The sequence below is a fragment of the Mastigoproctus giganteus genome, chromosome 4 (genome assembly GCF_048544385.1).
Source record: "Mastigoproctus giganteus isolate SK-2022 chromosome 4, ASM4854438v1, whole genome shotgun sequence".
Classification (NCBI taxonomy): Eukaryota; Metazoa; Arthropoda; class Arachnida; order Uropygi; family Thelyphonidae; genus Mastigoproctus; species Mastigoproctus giganteus.
In genome coordinates this window covers 32123831-32149939 of record NC_143578.1, presented here as the reverse complement: position 1 = coordinate 32149939, position 26109 = coordinate 32123831, and the positions used below count along the sequence as shown (strand labels likewise).

General features: G+C 35.6%; 1 protein-coding gene across 1 annotated transcript in view; it reads right to left on the bottom strand.

Moving 5' to 3' along the window:
• The window catches only part of LOC150086579 (cytosolic 5'-nucleotidase 3-like), a 55694-nt gene extending 30193 nt beyond the window's left edge, over nucleotides 1-25501 (bottom strand). The window contains exons 1-4 of the mRNA XM_090371466.1: nucleotides 25292-25501; nucleotides 15691-15789; nucleotides 13809-13878; nucleotides 7716-7762 (exon numbers count right to left, since the gene is read on the bottom strand). Coding sequence (XP_090227592.1) covers nucleotides 7716-7762; nucleotides 13809-13878; nucleotides 15691-15789; nucleotides 25292-25435 — 360 coding nt within the window. The 5' untranslated portion in view covers nucleotides 25436-25501. The remainder of the gene's footprint in view (nucleotides 1-7715; nucleotides 7763-13808; nucleotides 13879-15690; nucleotides 15790-25291) is intronic.
• Nucleotides 25502-26109: the final 608 nt, after the last annotated feature.

Sequence of the window (26109 nt, the reverse complement as noted above, 5' to 3'; positions counted from 1 at the left end):
TGATTTGAATTGGTAACTAATACAATTTGCACTATAAAAACAACCTTTTAGAGAGTTATACAGTGAAAATTTCAACTTCTGAGTTCGTGGAACGATTTATCAAACAAACAATATGTTATTGGGTTCACATTACGATATTTTCACAACACAATGGTGTCTCTGGAACGGATTAATATCGTAAGGCTGGGTACACTGTATTGTATAGCTATGCGCATGGTTCGAAATGCGGTATTTATGATTGTTTAAGATTCATTTTTTTGCAATTGATGTTCATATTTTTGATTTTGTTGATACTTGATACTTTGAAAAAAAAAAAAAAAAAAAAAAAACTTGTAAACCCAGAAACTTGTAAAGAGAGAATTGCCTGTGAACTTCAGGAACTCCCTGAATTACGCAATACTCTACTTACGGAAATTCGAATTTACATAAGTTTTTGCCGGCCAGTGGAAACGTATTTTGCATCCCACAGGAATAAATGGAGGAATCGTGAAAAGATTGTAATGTGAACCCAATAACACATTAATTTTTTGGCCATTCTTTCCAAGACTGCGGAAGTTGAAATTTTAGCTATATAACTAAGCTATTTATTTCTTTAGATAAGTTATAGAATTTCTTAATGTACCGCATATTGGTACATTAAGAAATTGGACTCAAGTTCGAATAGCAAAGCTTAATAAACAGTACTCACCTTAGATAAACTGCTGTTGTTACATGAAGTAGGATGGAAGAATAATTTTGAGGTTTAAGCAGTTTTAAATAATTAGAATTTAAAAAAGTTATTAGTAAGGATACGGAATTAAAAATGGAATTAAAATATGCTCAAGGAAGTAGAAGTGCACAACTTTGTCCATGGTTGTCATTGAAGAATTAATTTAAAAACTTTAAAATTCTCTGGTTTCACATTTTAAAGTTTTTAATTAATTCTTCAATGACAACCAGGGACGAAGTTGTGCACTTCTACTTCCTGTAGAGGACTCTGGAGCGAGTTCTAAGGCTTGTACTGAAGAGAAATTTGGACAACAGGTACAATAAAGAATGCATCGCCATTCATTAACATTAGTTCAGGTATACGATGCAAGAAAGCAAGCTTATGCAGTGTCAGCCAAAAAAAAAAAAAAAAACCCTCCCATTTCATCCCTCTATTCGTTCCAAATGCCTGTCCAGCTCAGCCTTAAATTTATTTAGGCTATCAACTTCAACAGCAAAAGATGGAAGTCTGTTCCACCAATTAACTACCCACTGGCGAAAGGCAAATTTCCGCACGTATTCTACAACCGTCTTTCTTCAATTTGAATCTGTGGTTCAGGTTCTTAATCTGAGCAAGAGGAAGAATACCATCAGCATTCAGCTTGCTCAACCCATTCAAGGCCTTATACACCTCAATCAGGTACCTACTCTCCAGGCGCTGCAATTTGCAGAACTTAAGCCTTTATTGGTAAGAGCACCCCTTTGCTCCCATCACCAATCTTGTTGCCCTTCTTAGTACTCATTATAGCAACTCTACATCCTTCCTAAAATGAGGCCTCCAGACCTGTAGGTGTGGCCTGATCATTGCCTTGTATAACGGGATAATCACCTTCCTGTTTGGCCTTTAGTTGGACGCAAGACTCTTTGTTCTTGTTATTTGGGAGCATAGCAACTAAGGCCATATTGCTCCAGGATATGCGGTGGTTATTCCCTGACCTTTCCGCATCCTCCGTATTTGGTGGTGACGGGCTCGAACCCCGGTCTAATCAAGAAGCGTGTGCTACGCACTGCTGCTCCTTCCCACCTGGTTACGGAGGTGACTTCACCTTCCTGTACCTGCTAGCAAAATTCCTATATATCATTGACAAGACTCCATGATCTGCCCCAGCAGCCTCTCTGCACTACTCAGCAAACTTCATATTTGACAGCACAATTACCCCCAGGTCTTTTTCATTTTCCACTTCCCTGAGTGCAGTACCACACAGTTGGTACATTTCTCTTCGCTACCCATATGCAGTATTTTGCATTTATCAATGTCACTCTTCAGCTGCCACTTTTCAACCCATTTGCCCAACTTATCTAGATCCAGTTAGAGTAACATACTGTCTTTACTGTCGTTAAGACCCCTGGAAAAAAAAAAATTTTAATTAGTTATTGGAAGAAAAAAAAATAGTTACAAAATTTGTCACTATATGGCACTGTGGCAATACAAATCACTTGAACAGCGCTACTATTCTTCAACGTGTCCTCTATCTTGGTCAACAGGTTTCCATTCAAAGAACAGCATTTTCTACAGCAGAACATAACATATCAACTGGAATAGCAAGCACTGAAGTCTAATGCTGTCCTTCAGATCTGCCAGAGTTTGACATCCTTTCTGATACACCTGGTTCTTCAAAAAACACCACAACCAGAAGTCAAATGAGGTGAGGTCCGGAGGTTGGGGTGGCGAAGATGTTTGGAAACAACGGCTGATGACCCGTTCTTCTGTAAAGTGTTGCCTTAGCAATCTTTGGACACAATGGTGGATGTGGGGTTGCGCACCATCTTGCATGAATATGGTATCCTGAAGGCACCCACATTGTTGCAGCTCTGGTATTGCAAAATTTGCCAACATTTCATAATATCGCTGTCCAGGACAGAACAGGTGTGGGGTCCAGTCGGTGTTACCTGTTCAAAAAAATATGGCCCAATCATGAATGTTGCTGTAAATCCACACCACACTCACTTTTGGAGAATGCAACGGGACCTCTTGGATAACTCGAGAGTTTCTGTTGCCCAAATGTGACAGTTGTGCATATTCACTTGTCCATTTAAGCAGAAGTGGGCTTCATCACTCCAAAGGATGTTCTCTGGCCAAGTGATATCCACTGTCACTCGCACAAGAAACTAAAGTACGTATGTGAAACGAATATCTGCATCACCATGCTTTAGCTGCTGTAGCATGTGCATCTTGTAAGGATAGTACCACAACACCTAAAGCATTACTAGCCTTACAGTGGAATAGGGCATGTCCACTTCACGAGAAACACTTTTGCTACCACATGGAGATTGACTTGATAAATCCACGACAGCCATAGCCACATCTTCAACACAAGAGGAGTCCACTCGTTTTCGACCTCTACCTGGTTGAAAACCAAGATGTCCTGTCACTTCAAATTTCACAATCATTTTGAGGACAGCACAAACAGTCATAGGTCCACACCTTATGCACTTCTGACGCTGGAATTCTCTGATAGCTGCATTGTTACTGTTCTGATAGTACAGCTTCACTAATAGCCTTTTCCTGCAACATTTTTGGCATTGCTGCTGTAGTGCAAGCAAACATCTACTGTATGATTCTGAAGAGACTGCTTTGCTTTTTTATACAGTACAGTACAGCTGAGTATTGGCACTGTGTCAATAACTCACGATTATGCAAATAATGTAAGTTATTTGCATAATCGTAACTAAGATAGTTATGCGCCATACAGTAACACAGCACATATACAGTGACAAATTTTGTAACTAATTTTTTTTTCCCAATAAATGGCGAGCACATTCTTTATTGTACCCGTTGTCAAAATTTCTCTTCAGTACGAGCCTCAGAACTCTTCCAGAGCCCTCTACATAGGGATACTTTAATTTTAACAACCCTATATTTATAAAGATATTAAGGATATTAAGGATTATACTGCGAACCTCAACCCAAGTTCGTGGCAAGCAACGGGTGGTTTAATAGGTTCAAGCATCTCACTGGTTTCCACAACATAAAGTATGCAGTGAAGTTGCCAGTGCCAATTCTGCAGCTGCAAAGAAATTTTGTGAAATTTTCCTACACATCGGAAAAAATTTTGTACACATCAGAAAAAATTTCCGATGTGTAGGAAAAAATTATTGATGAAGGCGGCTATTCAACGCAGCAAATTTTTAACGTTAACGAGACTGCTCTGTATTGGGAAAAAATGCCGGATCAAACATACATTGCCAAAGAGGAAAAGACAATGCCGGGTTTCAAGGCGTCAAAAATAGGGCCACGCTCTTGCTTGGGGCTAATGAGCGGGAGACAACAAATTAAAACCTCTGCTTGTGTACCATTCTGGAAATCCACGCGCATTTAAGGGCATCAATAAAGCCACCCCACCTGCGCATTTCCGATCGAACCAGAGAGCCTGGATTGGTTTAAATGCTGCTTCATTCCCGAGGTTGAAAAATATTGTAAAGACAACAACGTTCCTTTCAAGATTTTGCTTCTATTATATAATGCTCCTGGACATCCTATGCATCTAGATGATTTCAATTCGAATGTGAGAGTCATATTTCTACTGCCAAACATGACTTCACTCATCAAACCTATGGATCAGGGTGTTATTTTGAATTTAAAAGCTTACTATTTACGCACAACATTTGCTCAGGCATTGTCTGCAGCAGACGATGAGAAAAATTTTACATTAAGAGACTTTTGGAAATCTTACAATATTTACCACGCCATCTTAACATTAATAAGGCCTGGGCAGAAATTACTAAAAGTTGTTTAAATGGTGGGTGGAGGAAAATATGCCCACGACATGCAAAAGGCTTCGAAGGATTTGAAAAAGACGAATCATATGAAGAGGTTACAGATAAGATTATAAAGGTTGCAGAGCTACTTCAGTTGGAGGTTGATGCGAAAGATGTGGAGAAGTTAATAGAGGAAGAAGAGAAGGTTTGTTTGTTATTTGGTTTTTAGGAGCTAAATTTCGCTTTGAAGAAAAAAAAATAATAATAATAATAAATAGTGAGTGCACTCTATAAAGCAGCATTTTCAGGTTTCAGCATTGTCTTTTTCTTGCTAGATCCTCCTTCACTATCCATAATCGACACAAATTCTGTAATAGAATTGGAATTTTCTTTGATGTTGTAAATTTTGATGTTGTAAAGTCCCCACATTAAACTCTTTGGAGAGATTTCCCAAATTTTCACCCTTTCTAATTCTATTAATAATTTTCTTTTTTTGTTGCAATGTTAAAATTATGTGTTTTCTTTTCGTTCATATTTTACCGTAAAAAATTGAGAAAATAATAAATCGCACACTTTCGGGCCAATATTATTCTTACCGAATCTGGAGCTAAACTAATCTCTGTGATATTTTTGAAGCATGTTTCTGAAGGTCACATAGAATTCTAGAGGTCATAACCATTAAACAATAAAAACAATTTGCAGTTTTTGGTTTATTGGGCTTTTTGTTTGTACAATCTGTTATAAATAGTAAACTCGATCTTTCGCTTATTTTAATCAAAATTCAATTTGCAAATTTGATCACTATAACCGGAGCTTACTGTACTACCACTAATAAAAAAAAAAGAAGAAAGATCAGCCTCTCAAATTATTCCAGGTAACTGATGTTCTGGGTTACTGACTTCTGGATAACCGACATTCTACTGTATTTAGGAATTAGTTACAATCCTATACAGTGGAGACTTTTTATTGATTCATCAAAGATGGATCTCAAAGGTGTATTGCTCCACAATGGAAATAAATATGGGTCAATTCCAGTAGCTCACTCTGAAAGAAACATGAAAACTTGAAGAAGTCGTTGACAAATATTAAGCACGAAAAACATGGTTGAGTGGTCTGTGCTAACTTTAAAGTGATAGGATGTTACTTGAACGGCAATCTGGCTGCACAAAATGCCTTGCTTTTTGTGTAAATGGGACAGTCTGGCAAGGAGTAAGCAATGGAATGTCAAGGTCAGGCCAAAGAATAGCACTTTGTTGCCTGGATCAAAGAACATAATTCATAAACCACTGGTAGATCCTAAAATTGTCCTCCTTCCATCCTTGCACATCAAACTGGGTTTGATGAAACAGTTTATGAATTACCTCAGGAAGATCTCTATTTTGACTATCTTTGTACTAAATTTCCCATTGATCACCCAAGAAGCTAAAACAAGTCCAACATTTTGTTGGACCTCAAATTTGCAAACTGATGGGGTATTAAGATTTTGAGGGAACTATGAATAAAAGAGAAAAACAGACATGGATTAGCTTCAGCTCTGTTGTTGAGAACTTCTTATGGAACATGGAACAACAAACAAGGATCAAGACTCCAAGAATATAGTTGAAATATGTTGGCAAACTTCAAGAAACTGTGCTGCAACATGTGTCAAGGTACATTTTTTACACTCCCACATTGACTACTTCCCAGAAAATTTAGAAAGTGTTAGTGAAGAACAGGGTGAGAGGTTTCATTCATCAGGACATTAAGGACATGGAGATGAGGTACCAGGGGAGGTGGAATGTCAACATGATGGCTGACTATTGCTGGCTGCTGAAGAGGAACTGTAAAATAGAAGGATCTGCAAAAAAATGAAAATTTGACCCATTGTAGATCAGTTTTTAAAATGAGAGGTGTTTAGTGGAATTTTTACAACACACTGTCCTTTTTAATAATGTTTTAAACATATATTTAAATATAGAAGGCTTGTAAAAGTAACATTTTGTTATAATCTCAGTGCACAGATTCTGCCAAAATTAATAAAAATTTGTGAAAAATCAAATTTTTTTTTTGTGAGTTTTGAATAACGTTATGGAAACAAATGAAAGTCATTTTTGAAATCAGCAATAGAAAATGATTCAGAACAGAAACACCCTTTTCTGAGAAAAACCAGTGAACTTTTTTCAAAATGCAGAGTAGTGTTATCCATCAAATCGTCATGTGATGTTTGCTGAATATTGCTAGTACTCACATGAATAATAATGCTCTCTTTACCCTCCTTAAAATCTGACAGCCTGTTGGTAACATCACCAATTGTTGATCCCGGCAAACACTGGTTCTGGTCCACCTACCTTTATTACAAAAAATGTTACCCATTTCCCCAACAGCAGAATCTCTCAATAAATCTAAATCTCCTTCAATCATAGCAGTATGCACTTGACTATTCTGCTCTGGGACCTAAATTGTGGTCACTTGGCAGGTAATGAGATACTTGAGTCCTTGATGAGCTCCCAATTAAATTTGTTTCTTCAGTGACTCAAATCCTTCTAGTAATGCACCAAGGTTTAATTTGAGATTGGTACACTCCTTACATCAGTTGCAAAGGAAACAATCATCAGTTGAGATTTGTTTGTCTACTATACTGATCCTAGAACACATACTACAGGCTATATAAGTGACAAACTCATGATGCCCTTGGACTTTGTATTGAAATTGGATCATGTAAAAACCATTAAGTTCAAATGTAGGCAAAATCTGAACTTGATAAAAATAGAATATATTAGAGAATTTAAATTAACAAGGTATTACAGACATTAATAGTTACCAAAACTTTATCCACTAGTAAAGTTAAATTAAGTTACCAGAAAATTTAAGTTAGTAAAAATACTTTAGAAAAGTTAAGGATTAAGTATACAAAATATTGTAGAAATTAATTTCATAAAATTACCGAAATAAGATTTCAAAATTAAAGAAATTAAATTTCAGCAAAAATTGTTTACCAGTCACCTGATCTTTCCTTTAGTTAATCAACAGGTCTGCTCTCTCTTTGACTGATACAGTAGAGTGCTAATATGCCATCATCCTACCATGACAGGATGATGACATGTAAATTCTTTGGTACATAAAAAAGGCCTGTAAACAGAGATTTTGGACATATGTTTATATAAACATTGTTCCCTTGCTTTCAGGTGCCAAACTGATCCTGAAAGTATGATCCACATGTTATGAAATGCCTCATATATACACATATATGTACACACATGTCAAATCATTAATGAAGAAAAATTTTTTACCTGTTGCCTATTTTCATCTGGAATAACTGGACTGTTGTCTAAGATATCTGTAACAAAAAAAGAAATAATAATAAAAAAGAACTAAACTTCTATACTTTATGTGAAGTTAACATGGCAGCATTTGGGCAGACTAAAGCTAACTGGTCGTTTCGAGATTGTGTGCTGTGCTGTATACCAAGGAAAATTAGTTATACAAAATATATTTTTAACTATAATATATTACGAAACAAGTTGCTATAGTTCCAACTGTTCTACCAACATAGCAATGGAAAGCTAACACCTGATAACTTTATGGATAAAGGGATGGTTGAGTGGGAGAAGACAGAGAGTGGTAATCAGTGGACATGGCTCTCATGGACTAATGTTATTAGTGGAATCACCCAGTGTTCGTTGTTGGGCCCATTGTTGTTTTCTGTACAGGTAGTTCTCGACTTTACAAGTTAATTTGTTCCTAGCACGAGCTCGTAAAGTCAAATTTTTTCTCATAGACGTAATGTTAAATAAAGGTCAACAAAACAATAGTTTATGCTTAAACAATGATTTATTTATCCAAAGAAATGAAAACATAACCTTTAAAATCAAGTAAACTATAATAATAAAGAAATTATTTATGTCATACAAATATTAAAGAATGTTTATTCTTCATTATCATTGACTAAATGCACACTCTTGATGGTTCTTCACTCATTGTTGGTTTGGCACCCGTTGGTTCATAGGAAGCACAAGGAGCGTTTTCTTCTTCGGAAATGCTTCAAGAGTTGTTTCCAAGACAGTCTTCTCTTTTCTTTAGAAATTTAATGATAGCATGCATAAGCATTTTTTAAATCTGTAGCAACTTTTCTAGTGCACTTGAAATTTGAATCTTGTAACTCGAAAATCTCAATTGCTTTTTCTATATGCTGAAAAGCTTTGTCAAGCATCTTGAGAGTAAAGGAAAGAACAGGAGTTTCATCTGTTAAATCTTTTTCCTCAGCTGCTTCACATTTCGGCATTTCATAGGGGTCATGATTTGTGAGCTCTCCATTGTATGTTTGAAGCAGATCAGTGATGTTAGTTGTTGAAACCTCAAGCTGCAATTGGTTAGTAATATCAACGACTGCTTCTTGAAATCCTTCAAATTTATCAATAAAATGATGACAGAGTTTATTTCAAACACCATGTTCTTCTCGGTTTTTTTTTTCCCAGGCTCATTTTATTATTTTGATTGCACCTAAAATATGGATTTTCCCCCAAAACTTTTTAAGAGTTGGACGTCCCTCCTTATCTCTGCCTGAACAAATAAATGCACACACAGTAGTAATGTACTGTGTAGCTAGTTTGAAATGTCGTATTTATGAATGTTTAGCATTTATTTATTGCAATTAATATTCGTATTTTCGATTCTGTTGATACTTCATATTTGAAAAAAAAAAAAAAAAAACTTGTAAAGCAAAAACTACATGTATTTATTAATGAAGGTATAACAGGCTTAATGTCCAAGTTGGCAGGGTTGTTAACGACACTAATGATAGTGTGCTAATGCAACAGGATCTAAAAAAATTGAACCGATGGGCTGAGAAGAGGCAACTGAAGTTTAACATTGACAAATGTAAAGTACTGCATATGGGTAGCAGTAGCCCCAGAGTAACATATCAACTGTATGGTACTACACTCAGGGTAGTGGAGAACTAAAAAGACCTGGGGTAATTGTGCAGTCAGATGTGAAGTTTTCTGAGCAGTGCAGACAATCTGCAAGAGTAATTCATGGTGTCTTGTCAATGATATACAGGAATTTTTCTAGCAGGGAGGTGATTATCCCCTTTTATAAGGCTATGGTCAGACCACACCTTGAGTACTGTATACAAGTCCGGAGGCCTCATTTTAGGATGTAGAGCGGCTGGAACGAGTACAGAGACAAAGAGATTGGTGGATGGAACAAATGGTTACTCTTATGAAGAAAGGCTTAAGTTCTGCAAATTGCAGTGTCTGGAGACTAGGCACCTGTGAGGTGATCTGATTGAGGTGTATAAAGCCTCGAATGGTTTGAGCAAGTTCAATGATGATAGAATTCTTCCTCTTGCCCAGATTAATCGCCTGAGGGGACATAAATTCAAACTGAGGAAAGACAGCTGCAGAATAGATGTGTGGAAATTTGCTTTTAGCCAGTGGATGGTTGATTACTGGAACAAACTTTCATCTTTCGGGGAAGTTGACAGCTTAAATAAATTAAAATCAGAACTAGACAATCATTTGGAGAGAATGGATGGGTGAAATGGGAAATTTTTTTTTTCTTCTTTTTTTTTGGCTGATGCTGTATAAACTTGCTTTCTTGCATCATATGCCTCTACTAATGCTAATGAGAGTAGTGTGGTTTGAAACTGTATGCTTGTTTCCTGCTAGTCACTGTGATTTAGATAAAATGGAATTTGGATGTTGTAATTTAAATAAAATACAAACTTAAATAGACCAATATCATCTCGGTTCTTCGGTGCTGGCTTCTAACTGGAGGAAGAAAGTTAAGTAAATGTACAGAATGTATGTACAAGTTGTAGGTATTCATTTAAAGTGGCCCCCATGTTAAACATAAAAACTTACAGAAAGTTTTCATATGCATAAGTGATAAATTTCAAAAAAAAAAAAAAAACTAATAATAACAAACCACTTCCCTTATAATGATTTGCTCAAAATCCACTAATGCAAGTGGCATGGCAATAACTGCTATTCGTCACAGTCCATTAAGATGCAGGATACCTGTCAAAGTAAAAGTCTGAACAATTTTGGAATGCAATGTATACATTTTTTTCATATGCATACAGGAAGACAATAACTATATAGGACAATACAAAACAATACAAAAGTGTGATTTCCCAATGCCGACACTGTAAGCTACCAAATGAGCACACCTGATATGAGAGAGAATAACAATAAATATGTGTCAAAGAAAGTACACTCGGTGGACCGAAATCATGGGATACTTAACGAGTAATGGTTAGGCCCACCTTTCACCAGGATAAGGGCAGTCACATTGCAAGGCATTGAGCCCACTAGTTCACAGCATCCCACATATTTCCATTCATGCTTGCTGCACCACTGTCCATAATTCCGTTGCATTCCTGGATGGAGGATCGAAAGCTCGAATGGCCGTTTCCACAGAATCCCAAAGATGTTCCACAGAGTTCATGTCCAGTGAACGGAGAGGCCATTCCATGGTGGTAAAATATGCAGAATTCTCTTCAAACCATGTTCACCATGGCTCTGTGGGGCGGTACATTGTTCTGTTGGAAGAGTCCATTGCCCTGTGGGTGCATGATGACCATGAAGGGATGCAGATGGTCTGCAAGGATGGACATGTAACCTGGATCATTCAGAGTGCGTCTCTAGACATACCAGAGGTCCCAACATGTGCCAGTTGAACACGCCCCAGACCATTCCTGACCATCTACCTGCCTGAACAGTTCCTTTTTGACATGACGGGTGCATAGCTTTGCGCAGTTTCTGACAGATATGCTCCTGTCTCCTCGAAACAACTGGAAATGGGACTCATCAAACCAGGAGACCCATCTCCAATAATCCAAGGTCTAGTGCCGATGTTTTTTGCGCAGTTGACACAGTCCCGTGTCATGGTTTTAGCAATGGGATACTGGTGGGTCTGCGGCTCCTGTAATCTATTGTGGCTAATGATTGCCTGATGGTCTTGGTGGAGACGTTTCTGGCACCTCCCTTGTTGAAGTCGGCGATGATTTGTGCCACCGTTGCTCTCTGGTTGGTTGAAACAATGTGAGACAGATGTCGATGGCCACATTCATCCACCACCTTTCTCCTCCCACAGCACTGTCCACAATGAGATTTTATTCCGGAACTGGCGTATTCCCGATACACTCTTGATACTGTTGAACAGGGATAGTGCAATTTCTGTACCACCTCTGCGACAGAGTGACCCATGTGTCAGGCACCCACTATCAATCTCTCTTTCAAAGTCAGTTAACTCACGGTGTTTATCCATACTGACATCGAATTACCATCTACGTGAATGCAGTGTACCTATATATCTGTCAAGTGGTGGGTTCGTCCACTAGCAAGAGAGGTGACAGTGTTGCGTTTCTCAGGAACCAGGTATCTTGTGTATTCTGTCCTTTCAGTGTACTTTTACAATAGAGGGAAAAATATATATATATATTAACTATTGAGTAATGCAAAATATTTCTCACATTTTTTTTTGTATGTAATAACATCACTAAGTTTTGTTTTTAAGACTGTCATAACAATCATGTAGCTTGATGTATATGAGTTGTAAACTAAAACACAGGCATAATCATATTATTTACTTGGAATTGAGTATCTCCATATTTTGGGGATATTATTTGCTGTTTAATACTTGTAATCCATGCAAAAAGGTGACATCTCTTTTAGCACTGTCACTCATTCAGTGAATCTTTGTAACTTAATACAGACTACTCTTGAAAATTACAGCAACATAAGCTGGTCATAGTATGTTTGCGTGATCCAGTGACTAGTTTGACTTACATATGTGGCTGAGTGAAAGTGTGTGTGTGTGTGTGTGTGTGTGTGTGTGTGTGTGTGTGTGTGTGTGTGTGTGTGTGTGTGTGTGTGTGTAAATTAATTAAGTTACTATTTATGGATGAAATTAACCATGGAATCTGCTTTAGGAGCTTTCCTCTCATGTTCAATACTATCTTGCTCAGCCAAGTTAAAAGGTATAATAGTTTTATCGCATACCCCACATTCAAACTGGAAAAATTCTAATATCCCGAAAATTGGTGGAATTTATTTATTATTATTATTATTTTTTATATTTTTTATTGGTTATGCTTTATTTTAATGTATAGTGTGTTTGTAATCTTCTCCTTTCAAGCAACTTCAGTGTTTAATCTCTTCTGTAAGTAAACAAAGACTGGAATGAAATTATCTGCTAATGGATTGCTTTAAACAATCTTGAATAAATCCTATCAAACATTAAAAAAAACCTTGATGAGTCCTGATTAGTTAAGCCCTGAGATCTTATACAGATATTGCAAAATATAACTCACTTGAAGCTTTGCAGCACCACCTTTGATGCTTTATAGGTAATAACTAAAAACCTGATCAAATAAGTGGCCTTATCATTTCCAAGTGATCAAATATGCAGATTTATACTTTAAAATAAATTTTCTTTAATTAAAATTAATTCATATCTTATTTATTCAAATATAAGCTAACCTCACTAAATTTTACAATTATAATAATAATAAAAAAAAAAAAAAAAAAATGCCATCGAAGCTAAGATGAACTACACCAGTTTTGTTATCTTTGGCATTAATTTTCTAATGATGTTATACTTTTGAATTCTCTCTTTCTCTCTCTCTCTCTCTCTCTCTCTCTCTCTCTCTCTCTCTCTCTCTCTCTCTCTCATAAAAGTGTAATAAAATGCATAAATTTGTTTGTTTCTCTTTTCATCATTCTTAACTCCATATACCTTATTTCTAATACTGTTCATTGTATTTCCTATAAGCAGCCCTGTGAAAGCTTCAAAACAATATTTTTGCAACACTGACTACCAAAATGCAGTTACCGTACAACTTTCTTTCACTAATCATGATACACCAGAAAATAAATGTTTCAAGATAAACCCTAAAAAAGTTTATCCAGTTCTCCAGGATTTTAAAAACTGAGGAATAACTCTGAAAATATGTTAAGCTACTGCTTACACAGGAATCCACTGTGTAGTTCAAGAGCAAGTGCCAGTTGTAATTTAAACTACTTTTGAAGCTTTTGTTCATTACAAATTCATTAACTGAATCTGTAATGTCAGTTCAGGCAAGCATGGTAGATAGAGTTATCTAAAAAAGGATAAATTTTTCTAGACTGTTGTTTAAGAAACTTGTAGAAAAAGCATCAAATAATGATTGTTTGGTATTAGATAATTTCTCATTAATAAAAATGATAATATCAATTCACAAGACTCTTTTCTAACCTTGTTTTTCCTTACCTACTAGGAAAGCCTTTGTAAAAATAATTTTAAAAAAATGAATAAATTGTGGATTAAATTTCTATCAAATAAACAAATTAATAAATAACTGTTTCTTTTTTATAACAGTACACAATAATTTTACTTACTGTAAGTTGTATTGCAAGGTTCATTTCGAAACCTGGTTCGTGTTATGGTATGATCAAAATCTGATATTACCTGCAAATAAGAAATTTAGTTAAAATTAATCATTACCTATTAGCTACACTTTTACATACTTGTAATTTATCCTCACTAACAGTTATTAATGAATAAAAAAGCAGATTATGTTACAGAAAAATTGCAATTAAAATCCTGAGGATATCCATATAAGGATAACTGGTTCATATTTTCATTGTCAAATGGAAACAACAACTGCAGCTTATATAAAATCATGACTTGTCTGTTGGCCTAATTTTTCTTCATGTGAAACCAGAAACTTAAAAAACTTAGTTTTTCCTCGTACCAGCCTCAATATTATAAGTGAGAGAAAAAACTGTTTAAAGCAAATCATGCTCTTAATGTTGGTATTGAAAATGATCAGTGACAATTAAACCAGTATAAACCGTTAAAACCATGAGAAACACAAAGGCATTTTTATTTCAGATATTCAGATAATACAAGCCTAAGGTGTAGTTAAAAAATAAATGAGAAAGCTCTTCAGTATATGACAATAAGGAAAGGTTTGAATTTTTCCTATTGGTTAAAAAAATGAGTATGCAACTACACTATTCACTTCCTGATGTCAGCTGTTCATTTTTTAAGCAAGGTGATTTTATGTTTTGAAGTACAAAGGTACTGTTAACTATAAAATTAATTTCAGTTCTTGAAAGTAGAATATTATGCAACAGATAACAAGGAAACTAGTTTTAATAAGATGTAAGCTTAGGTATTCTGAAATTTGTTCCACAAAAATGGATTCTTATATATTTGTGCCCTGTTACATCATTACATGCCATAAAAATAAGAAAAAAGAACAAGATCACACCATTCTTTAGAAGATATTTTAAAAAAAGTTTACTATAGAGAGTTCTAAGGTGAAAGATTTTGGTCTAATATATCTAAGATAAGAAATACAGAGAAGGAGGTAGTTATCAAAAGATATAGTTTTATGGAAATGTACTTTTCTGCCCCCCCCCACCCTTATCTCTACAAATAAATGCCTATATTTATTCACGTCATTTTATTTTATTTACTTGATTTTTTATCAAATGCTTCTAATGAAAAAAAAAAAAAAAAAGCCACAACTAATAACCTAATAACTTATTTTGATTTTATATAAGTAAACAGAAGTTTCTCTTCTTTTTATCTCAACTATTCAGATAACAAGTCTCAGATACAATCTAAGGTGTAGTTAAGAGGGGGGGAGAGCAATTTAGTATGTGACAATAACTACTGTAGTATCTGAAAGGGGAGGAGCTAAGCTCTAATTACTTCAGGATGGGATGAAAATTCTATAACCTTTGTCTGATAAAAGCAAAATATAAAAATGTTTTGCTAAATTGCAATGCCTCCTTGCCAGCACAATGAATACATCATCTATCTGAAAAAAGTCTGAGGTTCAATTCTCATTCAAGACAGGAAAAATTATCTGCAATATACCACCACCTCCTCCTTTGTTTGGGGTTATAATTAAGTCTTGGGTGGGGGCAGGATGTAGCAATGAATAAGCTAATGGAATGAGGAGATTGCTCTACTGAAGTATCATTATATGAAGGGAATTATTATTTTATTATAAAAAAATATTTTAAATGTAAATATAAAATAAGCAAATTCCTCAAAGTTTTGCTTAATGACAACTTACTACAGCAAAAACCATAGGTATCTTTTTAAATATGAAAACTCCCAGATGTATCATAGCTATTTATACACATGATTACATGTTCAATTAAATGCAAACTGCCCTTTAAGCTATGGCAGAAGATTAATAATACTGATAATGTAAAATACTGCATTAGATCAGATACAGAGATATTGTGAAATATAACTCACTTGAAGCTTTGCAGCACCACCTTTGATTAGCTCACAAACAATTTCTTCTACTCTATCTGGATCTTTTATTTTCACAGATGGCTTATGAAACTCCTCAATCTGAATAAGGATAGAGGAGAATAAAAATTCAATTGCTATAATACATTTTACTGATAATTCTCAGTTAACTTTTTCTATTAATTTCTTGATATTAATATTCAAGAATATTTTAAAATTTGTAAACAAAGATTCATTAATGTGAAGTCAAATTTAAAATGGCTAAATAATTCCTTACTATGTAAAGGTTATCTGCAAAATATACTCAAGCCTAAAAATCTTTCTCTCATTTCAATGTTTATAGTTTATTGACCTTAGATAGTAAGTAATATCAAACTAACTCAATAAGAAGATACAACAGAAAAGTTTCAGACTTTTTCAACAATTTCTATTTATTCTCTATTGCTTCACCAAATTGTAAAAAGGAACAAACTGTGCCAATGATTCATAAATTTTGGCATGTGTACAGCTGATTCTGTTTTTAACTGTCTGAAGTAAATATAGTTTTACTTCAGACATTTCCCCCTACCTGCTTTTTTTAACAACAATACTATAAAACAGCAAATTTAAATAAATTGTGAACAATTTAATGTGAACTACTTCATATGGAAAAAGAAAGTCATATATATACATAAAAAAAAAAAAAAAGTTTAAAATGATACTGTGATAGATGAAACTATTTCTGCACTGCAAAGAAATATAAATATCAATATATCAGTCAAGAAATATTAATACGAATATCTTATTATTTTAGGTGGGATAAAAGTTCTATACCACCTTTCTCTTTATCAGATAAAAGCAAAATTTAAAAATGTTTTGATAAGTTGCAATGCCTCTATGCCAGCACAATGCTGGAATAGAGGAGAAGCATTTGTCAATGCTGTCATTTGTGTGAAAAAGGTTTGAGGTTTGATTCCCATTGCAGATTAGAGAAATTATCTGCAAAGTGTCCTCCCTCCTACTTTTTTGGAAGCTATATCTATCTCTAATAAATATATATATCTATTAGATATATATATATATATATATATTTAGGTGTATATGTGACCATCAAGAGATTCCTTCCTTTCTTTAACTCTATGTACTATCAATTCTTTGACAGAACTTCAAGTTTTGAATTTACCTAATTAAAACAAGGCAAAATTCCAAAGTAAAGTAATGAAATATTTCTCTGTAGTTATTACACCCCTAACAAATATTTACTCAATTCAAGTTTCAGTAATGGCACCAACGAATAGTATCCTTGCAGACAAAATAACTGGCCCTATCTGCTCCCTGATTATTTGACTCGCAAACATTATATCTCATTTTAATCTACTGTGGCTTATTACTAGGTGACATCCAACAAAATAGCATACCCCTGTGCATTTTAGCACTACTGTCCACCATCACCTCAATATTGTGTCCCTTAGGAGATGGACAGGCCATGGCAGTTCCACAGCCTGACCACACAGATTGCCTCATATAAATCCATTAGATTAATTTCTCTAGAGCAATTGAAAGGAACGCTTAACACTGATTTGCCTTCAAGCTTGGAAGGTTCAGACATATGACTCTATGCAGCCATTATCACTGTAGATGCCTGTGTGCTAGAATGTGTAAATGACATTATGAAGTGTAATGAAATGAACTGTTACTTTCACCTGCTGTTTGCAAACTCATTTCTTTGGACACTGCCCTTTGTTTTTCCCTATTCTGGATCATGTTGCATCATAAATGCAAATCGCTCCATTATCACTGTAGATGCCTGTGTGCTAGAACGTGTACATGACATTATGAAGTGTAATGAAATAAACTGTTACTTTCACCTGCTGTTTGCAAACTCATTTCTTTGGACACTCTGCCCTTTGTTTTTCCCTATTCTGGATCATGTTGCATCATAAATGCAAATCGCTCCAGCCAGATGTGAAGTCATTAACCTTTAATTGTGGATATCACATGAAATGATAGTCAAACTGAAAAGCTATTCACCTCTTTTGGTTTAATTTTATTCAAGTTCTCATTCCCTGTGCTGGTTATGTAGCATTAATGATGTACTGTTAATGCTGCATAATCAGCATCAACAATGTAACAATATATCTATGTTTAGAATGTAATAAAATTTTTTATTACATAATCAGGGGGAAATAAAAATGAGAATGTTACAAACTGGGTGACTTGTAATGAGTATAATGAACTAAAGGAAAGTGGAAAAATTTTTTTCCAGAGATCGATTAGAATTTGTGGGTTGACCATTAATTTAATAGCAGGATATTTCACTGAATTTTCTGGATGACTGCTTTCTATATCAGCATATTAGAGATGATGCAAGGGAAAGAATTTTTCTTGATCTGGTTATCAGCAAGGTTTATTCATATATTAAGAACCTTCAAATAAACAAACCACTGGTGAGCAGTAATGACTGTATTAATATGGAATTTATTCAAAGAAATAAATTTTCTTTGAATAAATGCTACTATGGATAAACGGATGGTTGAATGGGAGAAGACAAAGAGTGGTTATCAACGGGCATTGCTCTCTTTGGACTAATGTTATTAATGGAGTTCCCCCGGATTCAGTGCTAGGCCCATTGTTGTTTTCTGTATTTATTAATATTATTTACAATGACAAATCAGGCTGAATGTCTAAGTTTGCTGATGATATGAAGGTTGGCAGGGAGGTTAATGATAGTAATCAGGGAATGCCATGGCAACAAGATCTAGAAAAATTAAGCAGAGCTGAGAATTGGTAATTGAGGTTTAAAATTGACAAATGTAAGGTACTGCACATGAATAGAGTAATCCCAGAATAACATAACAACTGTGTTGCACAACACTCTTGGTAGTGGAGAACAAAAAAAGACCTGGGGATAATTTTGCAGTCAAACATGAAGTTCTCTGAGCAGTGCAGACAAGCTGCTAGGATACACATTAGGATACACATAGTACGCATTGTTTTTTTTTTGTAATCAGTGATATGCAATTTTGCTAAAGGGGATAAGCAGGTGATTATGCCATTGTGTAAGGCAATAGTTAGGCCACATCTTGAGTATCACATAATATAGGTCTGAAATCATCATTTTTGAAAGAATATAGATCGATGCAGAGAAAGTAACAAGATTAGTGAGGGGAAAGGGTACTCTTACTAAGAACGACTTCAGTTCTGCAATTTGCAGCATCTGGAAACCATATGCCTGTGAGATCTCATTGAGGCATTTAAGGCTTTGATGTATCAAGTAAGCTAGGCTGATGGCATTCTTGCTCAGACAACACACAAGGGGTCATAAATTAAACCAAGGAAGGATTGTTGTTTATCGACATGTAGAAATTTGCCTTCAGCTAGCAAACAGTTAACTGTTGGAACAAACTTCCAGCTGGTGTTGTGGAGGTGTGTAGTTTAAATAACTTCAAAGAAGAACTAGATAAAGTGATAGGTATGATGTGGCAAATGTTGTTGGTTCCACCCCCCCCAGCTGACGAGGTATCAGCTTGCTTTCTTGCATCATTTGTCACTACTAATACTACATTCCAAGGGCCTTTGGATAGTGATGAGGGGTACTCCTCCCAAATACAGCTGTATTGGAGGCACAATAAATTACCTTCTGATACCAAATTTCTTCTAGAAAATAAGGAAAGCGAGCAAAGAAACTGAAAATAAATACACAAAAATTAACCATTTACAAATTCAAGCCCGAACACTGTATAGATATGTAAATGAAACTACATTCAAATGATAATAACATTACATATATAGACTCAGATAGCAGAAATATAATTGGAGTCTAGTGTGCAAGATCTTATTCCAACCATTTTTCTGCCCTCCCTCATAAAATTATATACATAAATACGAAATACAATTATCAAGCTATATGTTATATATATGAGGTGTGTCAATAAAGTTCCCGAACTGTTGCAATAAAAAGAACACAAAGTGAAGCAGCTCAAAAAAAAAATATTTTTTTAAATCCAATAATCACCACCTGATTGAATGCACTTATTACATAATTCTAAAAGTTTTTGAAAAGAGTCAGCAATAGCATCCAAAGAGATGATGTTCAGTTTGGCAATTACAATTTTCTTTATGTACTTGAAATCTCTTTCCTTTGAGGAAAGAGATTTCAAGTACATAAGGATCCTGAAATCTCTTTCCTTTGAGGGCAGTTTTCACTTTGGGAAAAAAAACAGAAGTCCGCTGGTACTAGATTAAGAGAGGTGGGGGAATGGTAAATCTGTACAATGCAGTGTTAAATGTTTTTTCAATGATTGTGGAATGAGTGGGGACACTATTGTGCAACAAGAATTAGCTGCTTTGCTCTCGAAATTGTAACCTCAGCTGGGAAATGCATTTCAATAGTATTTGAAGAACATGTATATAGAATGCAACACTGACCCTCTCCCTTCAGGTACAATTCTTTATGAATCATGCTGTTTTCTGAAAAAATTGATCACCATTGTCTTGCTCTTGGACTTCTGTAAACTAAACTTTTTCAGCCTTGGTGAGTGCACTGCAAGTCCACTGAATGCACTGATGCTTTGCCTCTGGGTCATACTGAAATACTCAGTATTCATCACCAGTGGCAATGCAATGAAATTAGGATAGTCTTGACAAGTCTGGATGAAGCTTTCACATGACGACACTCTTTGTTGCTTCTGCTCATCTGTGAGGCACAAATTTTGCATAAACCTTCGTTTTCTCTAAACCTTCATGCAGAATTTGACAAATTGTCTCATTCATATCAAACTCATCAACCATCAGTCTGAGGAATGAATGAAGTTCTCTTGCCACAATATCCTAAACTTTTACAACTCTGGCTTCATTTTAAGAGCTTAACAGATGGTCACTACTGTAAACTTTCCAATAATGTTATCTAGAAAGTTTTATTTTAAATTTAGTTAACTTATCTTAAATTTAGTTAACCATCCATGAGTAAAAGTAATCATCATATCAATGCCCATTTTTTTCTATAAAATCTTTTGCTTTGGCAATAATCATTGCCTCTGATATAGCCATACCTTCCAATCATTTTAATAAAAACCACTCATGCAGCACTTTATCTAAGTTTTCTAATTTTGGCTTGTGTAAACTTTTTATATCAGCTTTCTTACTGTCAGGTTCTGAACATGCAGTAAATTCTAAAAGTTTGTGCTTTGAACGTTTAATATCATAAAACGTTGATGATCCAATGTTATATTCTGTCATTAATACAATCCTACTTACGCCCCGTTCTATTTTCTTTATTATATTAAGTTTGTCACTAAGCTTTAATGTTGGTGTTCTTTTCTTCTCTGTATGAGGTTTATTAACTTTAGAAGCTGTAGTGAGGGATTTTTAATTTAAAATAAATGTAAAACAGTGGTATAATCCATGATATTAGTATGGAATTTGCTTTCAAAATGGCGAATGTAAATAAATACATTAATCACACGACTTGCCATTTTCTCTTATCGGCACTGCAAGACCTCTGAGCTGTATGTAAACATCTGATCTGAATGTGCCGTTAGTTCAAATGTTCTGTATGTTTGCCCTGCTATTATGAAGGCCACCGCATCCTAGTGGTCAGGCGTGCGGGTGCCTAAGTACACGTGCCTTGAGTGACCGGGGTTCAAGCCCGTGACTACTGAATACGGTGCTGTTTCTTGTATTCAATCTATCATGTGAACTCCTCTGACCATTTGGTTGTCCCGGAGTATAAACAGAAAATTTATTTATTTATTATTTCGACAGTTTACTGTACTTGGTCATCATACACATCTGTCTTTGAACCATTTATACTATTCAAACACACTGGTATGACCTAATGTTTCATCACCATAAATAGTTTTTAGCATTTCATATGTTTCTGTTTAAGATTTTGACAGCTTAAAGCAAAATTTGATATTCATTCATTGCTCTGCCATAAAATCGTGACAAGGAATGTTAACATGACTAACTAAGCTGATGGTTACTTGAAACCTGTCAGTCTACTAGACAATCTCTGTACCATCATCTGTTGGAGGAAGTCTGAACTACAATATAGAGTGGCGGAAAAAAAAACTGCATCACTTGTGAATTTTGAAAAGAATGTGTTTTGCACTGCATTGTGGGTTAAAGAAACATTTGAAATGCATTTGTTAGATGGGATATATATCTCTGTGAATGAAATCCAATAAAAAGACTCCACCTTATATACCTAATTGCCATAAATATCTTCCCAAAGGGTAAAATGGTTAATTAATGGAAATATGAGAAATCATGCAAATTGCAATTATGACAACCAAACATACATTTTATTGCATTTACGTGTACAAACTGAAATGACAAGTTAACATAATAGTATTTGTACTGTAAATCAGTAAAGTAAGTCCTCAATATTCTGTTGTTCCTCCTCGAGCTGCAATTACAGCCTTGCAACAATTTGGCACAGAGTTAATCAACTTCTGGATATACAGTTGCGCGATTTCATGGTACCACACCCTTACAATGCTCTCCTGCAGCTGAATCTTACATGCTGGCCTCTTCTGAGCAATTTTAGATGACATTATGTACCAGCAATTTTCAGTAGGGTTCAAATGTGAACTGGTGCCGGGCCAGTCCAACACTGTAATGCCACCATTTCTGAGGTATGACTGTACTTTAAGGGAGAAAAATGAGGGAAATCATTGGTGTAAGTATGTTTTAAGCCTTGTGAGACAAGAAGAGAAACTCATCATTAAATCTAAATAGCATAAAATTTACTAATATTGCTGTGTAGCAAGGTGCTGAGTCCTGTTGAAAAATGCAGTTTTGGATGTGTATGTGGTAATCCTTAATAAAGGGTTTCGGGCACTCCTCCAAGATAGCAGTGTAGGTTTCTGCATTTGCTGTTCCATTAATAAACTGAATATGCCCAACCCCTTTGCTTGTTATGTATCCCCAGACAATCTGACTGGCAGGGAACTTTACAGTCAGTGTTATGCAGTTAGGATGGTATGCCTCCGAATTTTGTCTTCTGACATATTGCTTCCTATCCGAGCCATGCAGGTTGAATTTCAATTCGTCAGAAAAAATGACGGTGTCCCATTGCTCTTTTGTCCATGAAACATGCGTTTCAGCCCAAGCAAATTGCTTCTTCCTCATTCGTTGGGCCAACAAACGATTCTTCTTGGGCTGATAGGCATGCAGACCAAATTCCAAAAGGCGTCTTTGGATAGTTCGTGCACTTGTTTCAACACCAGAGGCCATCTTCAGTTTTACATCAGGAGCACAAGCATAGCAATTATGAAGGAATAGCCTTTTCAAATATCGACTTGGGAAAGCATAGTCACTCTCTTAAGGCCTGATCCAGGTCTCTCCACATCACCAGTTTCACGCTTTAATTTCAGCACTCAGGATACTGTTGACTGGTTTGTTTCTTGGTGTCAACTGAACACATGGAGCCATGCTTACATCTTTGCAAAACAGGATACTAATGAGTGTGTATACCCTTCCAATGGCGTATTTAGAGAAACGGCTGATGCAATATCTTACAATTGATGTCTGATGCAAAAGAAGCGTTATCTGATGCAATACCTTTGCTCTGGGACAATATTTTATACGTTTCACTACAAATGTTACTTTTTTTTAAGGTTATGCAGTTTTTTTTTGTCCACCACTGTACCACTTCCAAACTATTAAAGAAAATTAATAGAAAATTATCAGTGAAATTATTCTTGTTGGGATGAAATCCTTTATTCCACACTCCACCTTAAAATCTCACCCTTCATCTACATCTTGGTTTTCCAACAAATGTGCCAAGGCTGTTCAAGATAAGAATGTTAAATATCACAATTGGCGTGCATCCAAATCTCCAGGTAAGCCTACATTAAAAACTTGCAACAATTGTAAACAGTTATTAATCAGTCCAAATGGTACTTAAGCATTCTGGTCTCCTGAAAGAACTATTACCCACAACTTTTGCCCATCTCTACTCCCATCTCTGTTAAAACATGATGTTCTATTGCACCTCAGCTAAAGATAAAGCCAACAGCTTGCATCCTGCTCTTCTTCTAACTCTTGTATTGATTATCTTGGTAAACCAACTCTTACCATTCCCAGTACCACACTCCAGTCAATGCCTCCTGTGCCCTTCCAACAAAAGGATGTCAGAAAAATTTTAAACAATCTTGATGCCAAAAAAGCTCCAGATCCTGATGGTATTTCTCCACTTGTTCTCAAAACCTATGCTCCTGAGCTAACTTCTGTTTTGTGTTACCTCTTTTCACTTCTTATTCCACAGGCATTTTCCCTTTTGCTTGGAAATTTGCTCTGCTATACTCCAATATACGGTGCACCTTTGTAATTGATTGTCAGAACGGGGGAAAGAAGTGATTGACAGGTTGTGACTCTGCCCGCTGACTGCATCACCCTTTTTGTTTAGGCGGATGTCGCGTGACACGATGTCACTGGAGCGCTGAATGCGAAATTCGTTGCATATACTGTACTTTCATTTGAATGCTGGTTTCTGTTCTGTTCGGTGCTTTGCTGTTCGTTTGCTGGTGTTAATGTTACTTGCCACGTGGTCCTGAGTTTCTGTGTCGTTATCCTGTTCCATCCTGCAGGTAAACTGTTTCTTTTGTTTTTTGCTGCTGTGTGTTGCCTCACAATTTCTTATTTTTTTGTTTTTTAGGTTCTTTTTGTTTTTTGTCTGGTTTTTTTTTGCCTATGTTCAGTCCCAAGGGAGCGAGAATGTTGCATATTAACCTAGTATTGTGTGAAAAAAAAATTCTATGTTGCTGTTTTGTGGTTATGCAAAAAGCAATTTTATTATTCATTGCACGTGTTAATTGCCTTTCATTTCTGTTTAGCGAAAAAAGGTTAGATTTTTATGACTTCGGCAGGGCAGGTGTCATGTTTTTAATGGACTTTAATTTGCATTTAGAAAGATGGTTAGGTTTTTACACAACTGCGGGAGGGATTCAAGCGCAAACCGGTCGTTGGACAAAAAAAAAATTACAATGGGTGTCAATTTTCATTGACTTTCATTTGTGTTTAGTGAAAAATGGTTAGGTTTTTGGTTACCTTTTTACGCGACTTCGGGAGTTATTTAGTGAAAATTGGTTGTTTACTGCGTCTCATTAGCCCATACTCATGGGCTTGGCACACCCAGGGTCCTAAGTTGATATCATCATTCTTCTCTTTCTTGATGACTCCCTTCTACTCACCAAACGAGGAAAAAGTAGCGATATACTATACTTTGACGAAGGTCACCCTATCAAGGAAAAAATTATGAACTTCTATGCACAGGCAAGTGATGTCTTTCTTTATTATTATTTAAACACTTACGCCGCGGTAATTACGGGAATATGTGAATCACGCCGGGCGAAAAATAATAACCTGAGGGCGTTGAATGTCCCACCATGCCTAAGGGATTTAATACCGATATACTGTATATGTATCACGCTGAGATATATCATGCAGCAGGTTACAATTTCTAAGGAAATTATCCGTATTTGACAAAGAACCTTCCTTCATTAAATGCCTAATGATATTAACAGTTGATTACGCTTTACACACCACATTTAACAAGGCAGGTTTAAAAGAAAAAAAAATAAAAATTAGTTCCGTACTTTCCAACACACACGGCACTTACTGTATCTATAATCCTTGTTATCTTCTTCCTCTTCTTTGATTTACTAATAAGTCGTGCTGTGAAAACTGATGCCACCACTACTGCTCCAAATCCTAAAGCTGCTTTCAAGACAAGTGATTTTACCGAATTTGATTGGAAAGACATGTTTTAATCTTCATACAACCTTTGACATTTAAGGTCACTTGACGCTATAAAAATACACAACACCTTCCAAAACGATACACAAATGAATGAACAACTCGCATGCACTCATAGCATTTTCTGCACGACCCCTTTCGTACTTTGTTAGAAACACTAATATCAATCAATTAATCAATGCCAATTTACTGTGAACATTTTGAGTAAAAGTACAATAAAAAGTACACGGCCAGTTAGTATGGCAACTTGATTCTTATGATTTGTGGGTGGGGGTGATATATCTGTTAAAACCCAAAATCACATGGGGGGGGGGCAGAAGCTACTCCTTTCGTGTGAGTGACTTCTCCAAACGAGTAAGCAGCAAGACCATCATACTGTGACCGAATAGTGCTGGAACAGGTTGGGTTGGAGTACAGGTTTCTTTTATTGTTAATTTAATATTAATTTTAATGACGTAAGTCCTTCTGCCCTCTTGACTGTTTCGGGGCGTGCCAGTTGTTGGAAAACATAACAACTGAAGTGTTCCCACAGCAGTTCACAGGTATAACTGGATGGTTACCAAATCAGTAACAAATAGAACTCTCCGAGAGGGCAAGAAGGGCTTACGTCATTAAAATAAAATATAAAATAAAGAGAAATACAACTAATAATGAGAATACGTATTATTATTATTAGCCATA